The following is a 17,496-nucleotide window of genomic DNA, read 5'->3' as shown; positions in this document are numbered from 1 at the left end:
GAAGATTGGGAGTTGACCTTCCTCAGCAAGTGGCCATGGAGTCCAGGGATCTCTCCTGTCGAATGTTGTCGTGTCATGGGCTCGTGTCCAGCGGTGAGGCTAGGAGAGAAGCAAGTAGAGAAGCAACAAGAGAACGGCCACGTCTAATACCAGGCCTCTCCTGGGCCCACCCTGTCACCAGCCCCACTCTGATGTGGCCTGACATCCCTGGGGCTGGTGCCAGTGGCACAATATGGGAAGATTGGGAGTTGACCTTCCTCAGCATGTGGCCATGGAGTCCAGGGATCTCTCCAGGAGAATGTTGTCTTGTCATGGGCCTGTGTCCAGCGGTGAGGCTAGGAGAGAAGCAAATACGGGCAACAAGACATCAGTGGGGTTGGTGCCAGCGGCACAATATGGGAAGGGGCTGGGAGTTGACCTTCCTTAGCCATGGAGTCCAAGGATCTCTCCAGGAGAATGTTGTCGTGTCATGGGCTCACGTCCGTGTCCAGCGGTGAGGCTAGGAGAGAAGCAAATACGGGCAACAAGACATCAGTGGGGTTGGTGCCAGTGGCACAATATGGGAAGGGGCTGGGAGTTGACCTTCCTTAGCCATGGAGTCCAAGGATCTCTCCTGTCGAATGTTATGTCCTGGGCTCGTGTCCAGCGGTGAGGCTAGGAGAGAAGCAAATACGGGCAACAAGACATCAGTGGGGTTGGTGCCAGCGGCACAATATGGGAAGGGGCTGGGAGTTGACCTTCCTTATCATGTGGCCGTGGAGTCCAAGGATCTCTCCAGGAGAATGTTGTCGTGTCATGGGCCCGTGTCCAGCGGTGAGGCTAGGAGAGAAGCAAATACAGTCAACAAGACATCAGTGGGGTTGGTGCCAGCGGCACAATATAGGAAGTGGCTGGGAGTTGACCTTCCTTAGCCATGGAGTCCAAGGATCTCTCCTGTCGAATGTTATGTCCTGGGCTCGTGTCCAGCGGTGAGGCTAGGAGAGAAGCAAATACGGGCAACAAGACATCAGTGGGGTTGGTGCCAGCGGCACAATATGGGAAGGGGCTGGGAGTTGACCTTCCTTATCATGTGGCCGTGGAGTCCAGGGATCTCTCCTGTAGAAGCTGACACTTCCAGCGGAGTGCTGGAAGAAGGCTGTAGCCATGGTCTTGCTCTGTCCTTTTCCAGGATTCTCTCTGTAATAATAAATAATAAAAAAAAAAAACCAGCTGGAGGGGAGCGGCCGGCCTTCATTGCCATGGGGGGCCTCTCCTCTCCCTCCTCAGCCCACACTCATCTGGCGGCTCCTCGGCCGGACTGGCCGGACTGGCCTGCTGCGGCCCTTTTATAGCTGCTCCCCCTGTGACATGGCCACCGCCAACATTCTGTCCCCTGTGACATGGCCATGGCATTACCAGGACCCGTGCCCACTGAGCAGAAGCAGTTAAATAAAATAAAGTAAAATAAAAATATAACAACAACCAACTTCACTTGTAATTCTGGGGAGGGAAATTCACTTGTAATTCTGGGGAGGGAAATTCAGCAGCTGTAAGATTGGTTTGAAGATCAGCAGCTCAGCAAAGGTTAAAAAAGCATCAAATCCTGCAGGCACTGCCTACCCACTGCCACATTTTAAAGATTCGTGTGGTACTTGCTGCTGAGATTTGTGGGCTTGAAGGCTCAATTGCAGCAGAGAAATGTTTGCTGTCTGGAGGTGATACTTCACACTTTGGGTATGAAAGATGTCCAGTGCCCAACCCTGTGTCCACAAGTGCCTGACAGTGCTGAGGATGTCTCAGCCAGAGCTGTAGACTTGCATTGTTCTTTCTCTTACGTGAACCAAAGATTTTGCCAGTGGCTGTCCTGTGCTGCACCCTCGAGTGGGACTCAAGAACAAAACCCGTAAATGATCTTCCATCTGCTTGATTCATTGCAGACTGTTACATCCTCTATAGAGGGTGGCAAGAAGATGGCAAGAGGCAGCAGGCACAAAGCAAAACCTGGAGGGGGTTTCCTCTGAACATCAGGAAATGTTTTGGTGCTGTGCACGGGCTGCCCAGAGAGGTGGCTCAGTCTCTGTCCTTGGACGTCTTCAAAAGACGGCTGGGCATGGTCATGGGCACCCAGCTCTGGTGGTCCTGCTTGAGCAGGGGTTGGCCTCCAGCCTCAGCCGGTCTGTGATTCTGCAATTTTGGGAAATATACTAGAGACTCAAAATGCAGAAAAGATGTGGTAAATCCCTAGGTGAGAATGTATGGATGCTGCCTTCAGAGAAATGTAGTTGAGTCACCAATATGTTGACCTAAGTAGAAAACGTAGTTACTTTTTGTTTCCCCGATGTAAAATTCTGTCATGTTACAAGTAGTGAGGTTTTGTGTATCTACGTTTCTCAGATTTTTAAGTGTATATTGCAGCATTTCTTTATATGTACTGTGTCTTCAGAGTAAATCCCAAACTCGTATTTTTCCTCTAACTTCTACTGCTGTGTTTTGTGTTGTTTTTTCTTAGAGGCGAGGGGGGCTATAGCACTTATTTCTAAGTAGTAAGTCATGTAACTTGTTTTGGTCTCTTACAGCATTTGTTACTCTGTTAAATGGAGAGCAGGCTCAAAATGTGATTTGGAAATTTCACCAGTATTCTCTTTGGGGAAAAGAAATACCTGTGCAACTCCAACCAATGGATGCTTTGCTGTGCATCACTAATTTGCCCATTTCGTTTACTTTAGAAGAGTTTGAAGAACTTGTGCATGCTTATCGCAATGTCGAGAGGTGTTTTTTGGTGTATAATGAAGTTACTGGACATTACAAGGGCTTCTAAAGGGGGAAAAAAATAAAAAGCATTGTATAAGTAATTGTACTAGGACATCTGATTTACGACAAAGAATTCTGTGCTGCTGTTAGGTTCAGGATAGCTAGGAATATTGTGTGCTTTTTGACTCTTACAAAAGTGATAATTGTGTTTTAGGTTGGATGTTAGGAAGAACTTCTTTACCGAAAGGGTTGTGAGGCATTGGAACGGGCTGCCCAGGAAAGTGGTGGAGTCACCATCCCTGGAGGTCTTTAAAAGACGTTTAGATGTAGATCTTAGGGATATGGTTTAGTGGGGACTGTTAGTGTTAGGTCAGAGGTTGGACTCAGTGGTCTTGAGGTCTCTTCCAACCTAGAAATTCTGTGATTCTGTGAAAGTGTGAAGGGATAACAATACCTTTTGTGGGTTGGTTTTCCAGTTTCATTTTATTTTCAAGATAGAATGTTCTAGCTTTTTGAGTTCTTCCCAAATAAATTAATTCTAGACATGTGTAGGAGCAGTTTAGTATTTTATGCATACAAGGGATTGAAGTGTAAATATGGCCTCATGGCTGAACAATGGGTATTATTAAGTTTCCATTGGTCTTTAACGGAGAACAGCATACAGGAAATCAGCAGGAAACAGCTAAACGATACTTCATCACAATTCATAGTGGTTCTCAAAATTACATTTTATTAAGAAAAGTTCTTTTATTAAGAAAAGGTTGCATATAGACAAGTTCATATAGCAAGTGTGGGGTGTTGCAGAATTCTCATCTGCAGCTGATGGCACCATCTGCTCCTCTGTAGGACTCTCCCGTATGATGTTGCTGCGTCTCCAGCGGTGCGTCAAGGAGAGGCGGCCAGGAGCGTGGCATCATGGGCTCGTGTCCATGTCCAGCGCTGAGGCTAGCAGAGAAGCAAAAGCACTAACAAGCGAACCCCTGTGTGTTGTGCCACCCCCCTCCTGGGCCCACCCTGTCACCAGCCCCACTCTGATGTGGCCGTGACATCAGTGGGGTTGGTGCCAGCGGCACAGCGTGGGAAGGGACTGGGTGTTGACCTTCCTCAGCATGTGGCCATGGAGTCCAGGGATCTCTCCTGTAGAATGTTGTCGTGTCATGGGCTCGTGTCTGTGTCCAGCGGTGAGGCTAGGAGAGAAGTACAGGCAACAAGAGAACCGCCATGTCTACTACCAGGCCTCTCCCGGGCCCACCCTGTCACCAGCCCCACTCTGATGTGGCCTGACATCAGTGGGGCTGGTGCCAGTGGCACAATATGGGAAGATTGGGAGTTGACCTTCCTCAGCAAGTGGCCATGGAGTCCAGGGATCTCTCCTGTCGAATGTTGTCGTGTCATGGGCTCGTGTCCAGCGGTGAGGCTAGGAGAGAAGCAAGTAGAGAAGCAACAAGAGAACGGCCACGTCTAATACCAGGCCTCTCCTGGGCCCACCCTGTCACCAGCCCCACTCTGATGTGGCCTGACATCCCTGGGGCTGGTGCCAGTGGCACAATATGGGAAGATTGGGAGTTGACCTTCCTCAGCATGTGGCCATGGAGTCCAGGGATCTCTCCAGGAGAATGTTGTCTTGTCATGGGCCTGTGTCCAGCGGTGAGGCTAGGAGAGAAGCAAATACGGGCAACAAGACATCAGTGGGGTTGGTGCCAGCAGCACAATATGGGAAGGGGCTGGGAGTTGACCTTCCTTAGCCATGGAGTCCAAGGATCTCTCCTGTCGAATGTTGTCGTGTCATGGGCTCACGTCCGTGTCCAGCGGTGAGGCTAGGAGAGAAGCAAATACGGGCAACAAGACATCAGTGAGGTTGGTGCCAGTGGCACAATATGGGAAGGGGCTGGGAGTTGACCTTCCTTAGCCATGGAGTCCAAGGATCTCTCCAGGAGAATGTTGTCGTGTCATGGGCTCACGTCCGTGTCCAGCGGTGAGGCTAGGAGAGAAGCAAATACGGGCAACAAGACATCAGTGGGGTTGGTGCCAGTGGCACAATATGGGAAGGGGCTGGGAGTTGACCTTCCTTAGCCATGGAGTCCAAGGATCTCTCCTGTCGAATGTTATGTCCTGGGCTCGTGTCCAGCGGTGAGGCTAGGAGAGAAGCAAATACGGGCAACAAGACATCAGTGGGGTTGGTGCCAGTGGCACAATATGGGAAGGGGCTGGGAGTTGACCTTCCTTATCATGTGGCCGTGGAGTCCAAGGATCTCTCCAGGAGAATGTTGTCGTGTCATGGGCCCGTGTCCAGCGGTGAGGCTAGGAGAGAAGCAAATACAGTCAACAAGACATCAGTGGGGTTGGTGCCAGCGGCACAATATAGGAAGTGGCTGGGAGTTGACCTTCCTTAGCCATGGAGTCCAAGGATCTCTCCTGTCGAATGTTATGTCCTGGGCTCGTGTCCAGCGGTGAGGCTAGGAGAGAAGCAAATACGGGCAACAAGACATCAGTGGGGTTGGTGCCAGCGGCACAATATGGGAAGGGGCTGGGAGTTGACCTTCCTTATCATGTGGCCGTGGAGTCCAGGGATCTCTCCTGTAGAAGCTGACACTTCCAGCGGAGTGCTGGAAGAAGGCTGTAGCCATGGTCTTGCTCTGTCCTTTTCCAGGATTCTCTCTGTAATAATAAATAATAAAAAAAAAAAACCAGCTGGAGGGGAGCGGCCGGCCTTCATTGCCATGGGGGGCCTCTCCTCTCCCTCCTCAGCCCACACTCATCTGGCGGCTCCTCGGCCGGACTGGCCGGACTGGCCTGCTGCGGCCCTTTTATAGCTGCTCCCCCTGTGACATGGCCACCGCCAACATTCTGTCCCCTGTGACATGGCCATGGCATTACCAGGACCCGTGCCCACTGAGCAGAAGAAGCAGTTAAATAAAATAAAGTAAAATAAAAATATAACAACAACCAACAGCCACTTGTAATTCTGGGGAGGGAAATTCAGCATCTGTAAGATCGGTTTGAAGATCAGCAGCTCAGCAAAGGTTAAAAAAGCATCAAATCCTGCAGGCACTGCCTACCCACTGCCACATTTTAAAGATTCGTGTGGTACTTGCTGCTGTGATTCGTGGGCTTGAAGGCTCAATTGCAGCAGAGAAATGTTTGCTGTCTGGAGGTGATACTTCACACTTTGGGTATGAAAGATGTCCAGTGCCCAACCCTGTGTCCACAAGTGCCTGACAGTGCTGAGGATGTCTCAGCCAGAGCTGTAGACTTGCATTGTTCTTTCTCTTACGTGAACCAAAGATTTTGCCAGTGGCTGTCCTGTGCTGCACCCTCGAGTGGGACTCAAGAACAAAACCCGTAAATGATCTTCCATCTGCTTGATTCATTGCAGACTGTTACATCCTCTATAGAGGGTGGCAAGAAGATGGCAAGAGGCAGCAGGCACAAAGCAAAACCTGGAGGGGGTTTCCTCTGAACATCAGGAAATGTTTTGGTGCTGTGCACGGGCTGCCCAGAGAGGTGGCTCAGTCTCTGTCCTTGGACGTCTTCAAAAGACGGCTGGGCATGGTCATGGGCACCCAGCTCTGGTGGTCCTGCTTGAGCAGGGGTTGGCCTCCAGCCTCAGCCGGTCTGTGATTCTGCAATTTTGGGAAATATACTAGAGACTCAAAATGCAGAAAAGATGCGGTAAATCCCTAGGTGAGAATGTATGGATGCTGCCTTCAGAGAAATGTAGTTGAGTCACCAATATGTTGACCTAAGTAGAAAACGTAGTTACTTTTTGTTTCCCCGATGTAAAATTCTGTCGTGTTACAAGTAGTGAGGTTTTGTGTATTCAGATTTTTAAGTGTATATTGCAGCATTTCTTTATATGTACTGTGTCTTCAGAGTAAATCCCAAACTCTTATTTTTCCTCTAACTTCTACTGCTGGGTTTTGTGTTGTTTTTTCTTAGAGGCGAGGGGGGCTATAGCACTTATTTCTAAGTAGTAAGTCACGTAACTTGTTTTGGTCTCTTACAGCATTTGTTACTCTGTTAAATGGAGAGCAGGCTCAAAATGTGATTTGGAAATTTCACCAGTATTCTCTTTGGGGAAAAGAAATATCTGTGCAACTCCAACCAATGGATGCTTTGCTGTGCATCACTAATTTGCCCATTTCGTTTATGTTAGAAGAGTTTGAAGAACTTGTGCATGCTTATCGCAATGTCGAGAGGTGTTTTTTGGTGTATAATGAAGTTACTGGACATTACAAGGGCTTCTAAAGGGGGAAAAAAATAAAAAGCATTGTATAAGTAATTGTACTAGGACATCTGATTTACGACAAAGAATTCTGTGCTGCTGTTAGGTTCAGGATAGCTAGGAATATTGTGTGCTTTTTGGCTCTTACAAAAGTGATAATTGTGTAGTGAGGAGGAAAGCATTGTTTATACTTGTTTCTGGACAACTGAGACTCCAAATTTGGGTTTAGGGTAAGAAAGTATGGTTAGCACAGTTTTCAGGCTGTGGTTTCAGACAAGTTGTTTGCACTGAGCAGTATCGTTGCTGCCGACTTGCTTCTTTTGCCTTTGGACCTTTCTAACTGGATTCCTTATTTTTCTGTCCTGTTGGTGAGTATCCACTGTGAGAGAAGTCAGGAGAGGCAAACTGGAAATGGAGAAAACTTCCTGCTCTGTCTTCAAGAGATGTAGGGAGAATTGATTTTGCCCTGTTTGCATTTGTTAAGGTGGCCAACCTCCTTATGGCAAAGCTTGAGTGCTCGGGGAGGTTGTGGTCTGTGGGCCCTGGGCTGTGCTTGGCATGGCTATGTGGTGCAAGCAGAGCTTTCCTGGGGTGTTTCTGCCTTGCATTAAGTTACCTGCGGGCAGGACTGTGATATTTATTCAGTGTGGCAGACACTTAGAGTGGAATTTGAAGCTTTGAGGGTAAAGCCTGAGAGAAATGGCTCAGAGGCTGGTGCCAGCACAGAAATCTTGGTTTTTGACTTGGTGGAGTCACCATCCCTGGAGGTCTTTAAAAGACGTTCAGATGTAGAGCTTAGGGATATGGTTTAGTGGAGGACTGTTAGTGTTAGGTCAGAGGTTGGGCTTGATGATCTTGAGGTCTCTTCCAACCTAGAAATTCTGTGATTCTGTAATATTCTTCAAGCAAATAACATCATTTGTTTTTTCATTATTTAAATAGTAATAGTGGGAATATTGCTGACACGGTTAGATAAGTTGGTGTACAAGGAAATAGCAGCGGATTTCTGTTACAGTTTTGTCTGCAAAATGAAGAATTCTCAAGTGTATGGGGATTAAAACAACCCATACAGATCAGAAGTTTTCAGATCCATGAGGTCTGATTCAGGCTTATCTCGTGTTTCTGTAAACCTCATTTGTGTGCAAATTCAGTGCAGGAGATTTTGTATGACAACAATTCCACTGTGAATTCATTTGAGGTAGTAAGGTCAAAAGGTTTTATTGAACTTGTACATTTCTTCTAATTTTATTCAAATGTTCACATGCTGAGGTGTTGAGCTAGGAGTTGGATCTAATTTGCCACTTAATTGGGAGTATTTATTCATTCATTTGCCTTTACACGCCTGCAAATTTCCCTTTTCCCTTATGTCTTTTCAGGTCAGGATCGCAGTGAAGCCACTTTAATAAAGAGGTTTAAGGGTGACGGTGTCCGATACAAAGCAAAACTGATTGGGATAGACGAGGTTTCTGCTGCCCGAGGAGACAAGTTATGCCAAGACTCCATGATGAAGCTCAAGGTGCGGTGCCACTTTTAATCTTTAACATTACAACGTCAAGGGGAGCAAATTTCAGCCTGAACTTTCACTCATTCTCTTTTCCTGACACTGAATCACGCTCTGGTTAATTATGTATCGAAGTCAGTCAATTGTACATGAACTCCTGGCTGGTATTGCTTATCCCAGTTTAATTTTAATAGGTTGTCTCAGAGTTCAGCAGTTGTTCATGATTGACACCACTGCAATTTGTCCGCAAATTATAAACAACACATCCACAAATTGAATAGTTTTAGTATGCAAAAGGGGAGATAAACCACTACGAGCAAAAATAATACATCAGAACACTTGCTATGACAGTGCTAATCAACTACAGCCTTACCTTGAACTATAGCTCCTGTGGGGACAGGCAGGAAGGGGGAGTGATGGTGTGGGGTGTAAGGGGTGAGATACAGGGGAACTGGTATCCTCAGTGAGAGGGGAATGTCTTGTACCCGTAACAGCAGGACTGAAGGGTTACAAAATCAGGAGGTCATGCCCTGAGAGGACAGAGCATAGGTTCCAGTCTTGGGGAACAGGCAAGTACAGGTTGCTTATTCGTGAGCAAACAGCACAGAGTGACACACATCCCATGGTTCAGCAATCTAAAAGAAAGATCTGGTAGATAATTTACAAATCAGTTGCTAACATTTCATGACAGGCAAAAATTAATCTGTTCTAAAAGGTGTTCTACAGACTTACCACATCTGCCACAATATTTGTGTCTGTTTTGATTGCACTCTGGGTATTTCACATCCTTCCATAATTCCTAGAAGCAATTCGGTGGACTTGTCACTGTTCTGCTGGGCCTTTTTGTTTCCTTCCTCTATGGATTACCATTTTCACACCACCAATATGCAAGATACCTGTTTGCTTACTGGCAGGATTGATCCAAACAGTACTGTGAGATGACTGAAAGTCTTCAGGGAAGGAATCATTAGAAATTCCTGTTTGTATGTAAGGCACCTTAGCACTAGGACACTTTTAAGTATCTAACAACAGGAGTTTTAGGGCCAGGAATAATGTTCTGGGGGAACTTTTGACAAATCACTCAATTTTTCTCTAATTTTCATGTCTGTGTAATGGAAACAATGACCTCTGTAAGGTCTTAAAACATTTTGAAATTGCAGAGCATCAGATAAAGGCTAAACACTTATTTATTTGCTATTTACTATTTAATTTGATTACATTTCATCTTAGTACAGTGTTATTGATCAAGGCAGCCAGGCTCCTGAGAGGGTGGAAATAGGAGATACTATTATAGCTATGCTGCGGAAGGATAATATATGAATTGTGTATCAGCAAGTTCACTTACAAAGTAAAAGCCTGAGATCATGAAAAAAATACCTCTGTATGCCAGTGTTTTTTTACAGTAGTTGTGTAGTTTGATTTAGTAATGAACATTTTTCTTCTATAAAAGGTTCAGTTTGCTTATTCCAGGTAAGTGTGTATCCATGAAGTACGCTAAAGGCATGGACTTTTTTTTTTTTTCCTTCACTGCTTGTTCTGTTTTTTTGTTGTTGTTGCTGTTGGCTTTTTGTTGTTTTTTGTTCTTTTATTTTTTTTTAAGGGAAAACAGAACAGCTTACAGCTAGAAAAAGTGCTCTAGAAATGACCTTCAGCTTCCATGAAAACAAATTTCACAGAGGATTAGCTAGTATAGGGATTGGAAGTGGGAGCACATTTGCAATGGTCTGTGGGTAGCATAAAAAGGATGCGCTACCTTGAAAAAAAAAAAAGGAGGAAGGCAAAAACAAGCAGGGTACTGCTCCTGAAAAGCCCTTAAGTATTCCCCAAGAGGCGATGAATCGCCCACAAGCAAATCTTTGTGCTTTGGTGTGGGCACCTCTCGGAACACAAAACGAGGGGAATAATGAAACCAGCCAACCTGTTCTTTGTTTCTATAGGGAATTGTTGCTGCGGCTCGTTCGAAAGGAGAGCATAAACAGAAAATCTTCTTAACAGTCTCCTTTGGAGGAATCAAAATCTTTGACGAAAAGACAGGGGTAAGTAAAACGATCGTACAATGGAACAAAATTGAATGTTTTCATGGTTGTTCCTTTAAAAATATTTCCTAGCTGGACAGTAATATCTCACCAATGTGGGCACACATAAAGCATCTGACAAGCTTGATAAAGGGTTATCATATATCAGAGCAAGCCATTAGATGACTGAGGTGTAAAGTGTAGCACGGGGATGCAGTTTATTGTAAAGCTTTGTCCTGGCTACTTCTGCAGAAGAAATTACTTGAGTACACAAATGCTCCTTAGGTGCATAAACAGTCACAGCTCTGGGTCCAGAAAGGGGCAGGAGAGGATCTGCTTTCCTTCCGCCAGATCACAAAATTGCTTCTTGGAGTCATCATCTCCCCATTTGGAAAAGACTTCAGTGGTCCAAGTTACAGACTGGTACCTGTGTCCGTATGGGTTTTCTTGTCCAGCCTTGGCAGTACAGGGCAAATTACTTCTGAGAGCCTATCCTAATCCTTGTCAGGATTAGGATTGGGACTGGCTTGGATTGAGGCCTTTGTGCCATGGGAAGAAAACAAGCTAGGACAGAGAGCTGTGGGCAAGACCAAGAGGGTGAAGCTTATTTTCCCCACTGATGTCAGGGAAAGGGGAAGGACAGCAAGCTCAGAGCTGGGATTGCCTCAGGTGTCCCAGAGGAATTGTAAGAATTTCTTGCAGATCTGTAACTCCAGATCAATGTGGTCATCGTCACCACAACGCACTATAGTCCTCTTAGCAGCAATGACAGTCTGTTGTCAGATAAGCAGTAAACATGAGAATTTACAGTTTTTTTATCATCACTGGTAGAAAATGTGTATATTGTATGGAATCGGAGGTACAAGATATCTGAAAATTTGAGGTTGCTGTTTGAGGCTTCCAAGCAGCAACTTGCCCAGGTCAAGGAAATTGCAGATGACCGTGTCGCATGCATTTATTTTATTTTTTGCCACAGAATTAGCATGTCTGATTTTTTTTTTTAAACTGCTTTGAAAGAAGAAAATCTAAGCAAAACATTATACTACTTAGATATAAAGACACAACACACAAACTATTTTAATCCTAATTAGGAAGATTTTTACAGCAGTTTTAGCTCTGCCTTGAATTTTAAAAGGCTCTTGATTTAATCTTTTGAAAGATTAACTATTTAACATGATGCCAGAAATAAAACCCTACTGATGATAGATGAAATTATCTTTGCCAGTTAATTTATATTATTAGAAAATCAATGTCATTGAGCTCACTGATACATAATACAAGCAGTTAGTGATGAAAAGCTCGTTTGGAAAGTGTTGTGTACAGCATGTGCAAAGTATGCATACAAAAGCAGTGTTTAGGAGAACATTGCTGAGGTTACAGCCTGTGCTCAGAAGATAGGAAATGTCAGGATTAGGCTGCCAGTGCAGTCGTGGTTGGGTCCTCTAATATGCAGGCATTACAATAGTTTTTAATTACATGATGACATAACTTCCCTTTTTTGTGTGTGTTTTGTTAGAGACTATCAGTTTCACTCGGTGCACAGAGCAGCATTCACGTTCACTCCATGAATGGTATATTCATATTTTGTTTTCTTTTTCTTCCATGTTCAGCCTGCTGCCTTACTGCACTCTGTGAAAAGGGCAATAAGGCAGTAGTTACTTGCTGTTTAGTCGTTTCTTGGGGAAATAAAAAAGAATAAAGAGAGAGACTCGTCCTGCGGCACTGAGCTCTGAGTGTTTCACAAACATTCCGTTTATTTTCCTAAGATGGCACTGAGAAAAGGCAACGCGTTTAGAAATACAGGTATAGTTCATCCAAATTGCCTTTCCTGCAGTGTCCCACACACTCTCATATCTGCAGCTAGTGAGGTGGGGACATGACAAGTCTCCTTCGAAGATTTCATAACTTTGACACCCTGTACTCTAAATCTGACATAACTATATCATCCTTATAGCAACCCTGTCACTCACTCACTGAGGCATAGGCTGAAAGCTTTAAATCCACCTTCCAGATGTCTGCCCCTGAGCTGCTGGAGTGATGTACAGGACTATTGGCTTGTCATTCTTGAAACAGGACCATGACAAAGGGATGCAGGGTGATTTTGCCATCAGGTTTTATGTGGCTTTTTGAAAGCAGGAGAGTCGTGATTTTTGTTCCAAGCTTTTGAAAGCCAGCATGCATGGACTTCTCTGCCAGCCCCTCGCAGTCACCATCCCTTCAGCTACATCCACAGCTTGGCTTTCCCTGTGTCCCAAACTCAGTTTCACGTCCCTGACCCACTCAGCCCGTCTAGCCTGTAGTTGCCATCCCATTTGTGTTCCTGCTGGTAGCCACATGCAGCCCCAGCATCTCAGACACATCAGCAGCATCAGCAAGAGGCTGTGCTGGACACCGACAGGTCTCTGCTCTCTGCACTCGTATTGCAAGGTGCTTGCTACAGCATGAGGCAAGTATTTAGGGGATGCCCTTAGGGGTGATTACCTTAGGGGTGATGTGTAATGTCTCACTCATTTGGCTGTGGTTAATTGTGGTGTAATGCTAAGAGATGCGAGCTGTTCTAGCAGTAAATAAGACCATCTACGTAGGCTAACTTTGATATTTGGATGCTAACAACACCCCCAAAGAAAGGTGCATTATTGCTATAAAGTAGAGCTTCCTATAAGGAAAGAAGTAAGGGCAATGCAATTGGGCGGTGCCAGGCACTGATAATCTCGTTTTCAACTTAGAAGTGATAGGGAAGCTCTCAGGCTGATGAAACTGGGGATGTGTGACTGCTCAGCCTGACTCTTGATGGGAAGGAAGGGAAAGGGACTGCAAAAAAAAGTTGTGTTCTGCTTTCATAGATCTTCTGATATCCACATAAACTTAATAGTTTATAAAGTTGGGAGACTGATGTTGAGATTTGTGCAACAGAGAGAAAAATATGCCCTCTCTAGGGAACAGCCTGGGCAATTTTACATGTGCTTTCTTCTAACTGCCCTCTAGTCCTTTGCCAAGGTTTCCTCCCTTAGTTGTGTTTCTGTAATTTCGGGATTCCCAAAAGAATGTTTTGTGTCACAGTGCTCATTTGTTGTTTGTTTAGAAGGGCTACTTAGCTCTCTAGAATGCCCTTTCTTAGTTTTTATCATTTTCTATTGCTGTCATGTCTGCCACAGTGGCAGTCTGATGTGACATAAAAGAGAAAAAAATATTCTGAAGAAATGTAGGCTTCTGTATGTTAGTATCTTGTAGGCTACTATTGGATTTTAATTTATCACAATAAAAAATCAATTTGTAGCTCAAAACTAGCAAATTTTTTAAAAATTGGCAATGTCATAGCTGACTTCATACAAATGATTTAGGAGAATTGCTCCATAATTCATTACAGATGAAGGTCTGTACGTGGGTTACTACTGAAAATCATAAGCATGGCTTTTCCCCCTGTACGTTACAGCTCTGATGGGTTGCAGACATAATATTCATCAAATAATATTGATTTTAATAATGTCATTATTCGAGCTATCAGGAATTCTGCCCTTTGAGTAAATTTATCCATGAAGAGAGGTTTGGCTGAAAATGGAATAACATTTGGGAAGAATTTATCTCACCAAGAAAACCTCAAGGATTTGCTGTGAGTTTGCACTGCAGACACAAGGCAACTTCGTGCATCTGTAGCACTGCAAAAGGAATTCCCTAAATAATATTAATAACACTCAGCTCATATATTCCTTAATTCTGTTCCATTGATTAGTCTAAAAAGCTCCTTCATACACTTTTCAGATACTAGTCAGGGTATTTAGAAAGCCATAGGCAAGGCTCTGCTCAGCAAAGTTCACCCTATAAGTCTGCAGTTCGTGCACCCTGTATGTAGACTAACTCAGCTCCTGCTCTATGTCAGATGCAAAAACAAACAAAAAAAGCGTTTTGGAACATGTTCCATGTTCTTCCGTTTAAAAAAAATCCTTCAAAAAATGATAATCGTATAGGAAAAAATCAGTGAAATTGAGCATTAGCAATAGATCCAGTCTGGCTTTCCATCTTATGATGAAGAGCAAAAAGGATGACCATCCCCCTACACCATTGTGCTGCTGTTAAATTTCCAAAATTAGCTGTGTAATCCAAAATTGCATTTAGTTTGACTAACAGGATGCTCTCCTGCTGCGTGCTAAAAATAGTCCTTACACATGGGCTTTGACCCTTTTTTTCTTTTTTTCTAATAAATGTACCCTTTTTTCTTCTATTTCTTGTGGGCCATCTGTACCATTTCACTTCTCCAGAATCCATTTTCCAAATATGCACATAATTTTAAGGGAAGATATGATCTTATTTAAAATTTAAAAACCACCACACTTATTACTAAATCCAAACTTTTTCTACCCACTGCTACTTCGGGGATTTCATGCCTGCATGTTGTATGAAAATAATTTTTGCCCATTTGTTCTGCTGTATTCCCCCTACACCATGGTGCCATCTCAAGATGTCATCTTTCAACCAGAGTACCACACAAGCTGAACTGTGTGCTGCACTCGTTGGCTTTCATAGGAGTGCTTTTATATTTTCAAAAGGATGCTCTGCAGAAAGCAAAAATGCAAATAGTTGCATTATGCTATCTAATATGCTCCTTTTCAGGGTGGAGCCTGGCGGTTAATGTGCTCCTTAGAAAGCAACAAACCCCATAACTCTCCATATAGCAGGATATGCACCATTTTTAAAGGACCATCATTGTTCATTAGCTATTTATGAGTATTATTTTGTTAATCACACACATCAGGCTATCTCCCTGTGATAGCTTAGTAATGCTTCATTAGACGTGCATGACTAATATGGTCTCTGTAAAGAGGCTGTAATTGTCTCATTGTTTATTAATGTAACAATAAATCTTTGTTTACTGTAGGTTACTTTACAAAAATGTATTTAAGAACAAGAATTTAATTCTATAAAATACTAGGGAAAGCATTTTCTTCTGCATTCATGTAATGAGGTATGCTTTTAAATTCATGCTCTAATTGCAAAACCCCGTTGACTTTGATGGAAAACCCAGACACTGTAAAAGAGAAATACGTCAAAAGGAAAAATTTACAAATTGGCTTTAAGTGAAGAATTATTTCTGTTGAAGTAAAATTCTGTGTCAGCTCATGGGTATGGAAATTACCCAAATATACTGCAGTGTATATCTCCATATAAGCCATATACTGCTACACATGAAATATCTAGATGCGGCAGTCATCCAGACATCCTATATCAGAACCGCTTTCGTTTGTGAGAAATACTGTAAATATACGGATTGTAACCCAGTCTATGAAGATGCCAGTCACTTCACCAGTTTTTTCTTATTTTGTCATACGCAGCACCCCAAGAGTGAGTTCTCTCTTGTACACTTGGGAGTATCAGTTGTTCAGAGATGCTGACCTGTATCTTTATGAAAACGCAGGGCTTGGGCATAGCCTGTGGGTTTGTAACATTTCTGGGAAAACTGTAGATGTCTGATTGGGTTACAGTTTTGCAGAGAAGTGTTGCAGTGTTACTCATGTTTTATGAATTTAATCTGTAGCCATTTTCTGCCAGTATGAAGTTCAGGAAGGAAAACTGTACACATACATATATCAATTCCATTCATCTTGTCCATCCTTTATTCTAACCTATCATCTTTTAAGACAATTACGTGAATCTCATACAGAGCAGGGTTTACCTGTGTAAGCGTTACTCTATGAATAATACCTCCCTGTTTGTGCTAGGGCGACCAGATCTCATCTGTAGCATTTTGTGCAAAAGCAATGAATTTATCTTTTCTTCCTTGCTGCAGAATTAACAATTGTGCTGAAATGCTAAAGAAGGAGGGAGTGCTTCTGCTTTGAATCTTCACTACATCCAAATAAATGCACCTGTAATGGGTGATTATAATCCTCCTGGCCTCAGGATGTTATCTTATGCTTAGTTTTTGTTAGGGCTGTGATACGACCCAGTCACTATTTAGATTTCTAGGTCTTGTCCACCTTCCCAATCTAGTAGGCTCTCTTCACCTTATACTGCACAGATTTTTTTAAAGTAGTTGCTGAGTCTCCTATAAAGCCTTTTCCAAGTTCATCAGAGACGATGGCAGTTTTGTGCTGATAACCCCAGTATTTGGTGCTCTTCTCCATTTGACGAGAATAGGGTTAATTATGCTGATAGATTGCTAACAGGACAGCTAATGTTGGCTGAAAGAAAATTTTAGCAAGATTAAAATTCTCACTGTTGGCAGAAGATCCCTCATTTAAAATGTACCAAAGGTACTTCTTGACTTTACTGGAAATCTGTTGGTTCTGGCATCTTTGACCAGAAATCGAGGTACGATTATGGCTCTGTAATTATTCCTTGAAGCACATGTGCTGGAGCAGATGAAATGTCAAACTGTCAAGTTTCTATCACTGAACGTCTCCAAATATTTAAAAATAGAAATAAAAGAAGGAACTTGTTTTATCTGCTTCGTACTTGCTCTGCAGTGAGCAGGAGAGAGGATATCATCTTCTGCTCAAATCAAATCTCCCCATCTTCTTCTGCTCAAATGTTGACCTGTCCTTCCAGCCCTCTCCCTGCATGTTTAGCCATCAGATCAAGCTTAACATGGCTAAAACAGGCCTTTTAATCCTGCCTCCCAAAGGTCTTTCTCTGACCTTCTTTTTTGAGTGCGGAGGAAAATATCAGCATCATCTATTATTTAGCCCTGTAAACTCAGCAGCCTGCTTGACTCAACCTTGTTTTCGATTGCCACATCTAGGGCAACTCCAGATCTTAGAGATTCCTCGTAGCTGCTCTGCAATACAGCACTTATTGCCATGCTTACAGTTATGTACAGTTCTGCCTCTCTTCATCTCATGTCTCAATTGTTATCCTTTTCTCTGTCCTTGACAAATGTGACTTTTATTTTGGGAATCTGTCGTGACTGCCAAGATTGCTGTCTCAGCTTATTCTTTTGATCATGTCATGCTTCTCTTTGTATTCCTATGCTGAATCTGCCTTGTCTGTTTTATCAACCCATAGCCTGTCTGTTTTCGTTTCCAGGCCCT

At 43.7% G+C, this 17,496-nt stretch overlaps 1 protein-coding gene across 22 annotated transcripts in view; it reads left to right on the top strand.

Moving 5' to 3' along the window:
• DAB1 (DAB adaptor protein 1) overlaps positions 1 to 17,496 on the top strand; it is a 430,095-nt gene that overhangs the window by 364,753 nt on the left and 47,846 nt on the right. For all 22 annotated transcript variants that reach the window (XR_011810853.1, XR_003498956.3, XM_072041491.1 and 19 more), the window contains 2 exons: positions 8,332 to 8,471; positions 10,394 to 10,492. Coding sequence is in view for 20 of the 22 variants with exons in the window: in XM_072041491.1 (XP_071897592.1) it covers positions 8,332 to 8,471; positions 10,394 to 10,492 (239 nt within the window). In the remaining 2 variants the exon portion in view is untranslated. The remainder of the gene's footprint in view (positions 1 to 8,331; positions 8,472 to 10,393; positions 10,493 to 17,496) is intronic.

The sequence above is a fragment of the Anas platyrhynchos genome, chromosome 8 (genome assembly GCF_047663525.1).
Source record: "Anas platyrhynchos isolate ZD024472 breed Pekin duck chromosome 8, IASCAAS_PekinDuck_T2T, whole genome shotgun sequence".
Classification (NCBI taxonomy): Eukaryota; Metazoa; Chordata; class Aves; order Anseriformes; family Anatidae; genus Anas; species Anas platyrhynchos.
Note: the sequence above shows the minus strand (reverse complement) of the source record. Positions and strands in the feature narration are given on the sequence as shown.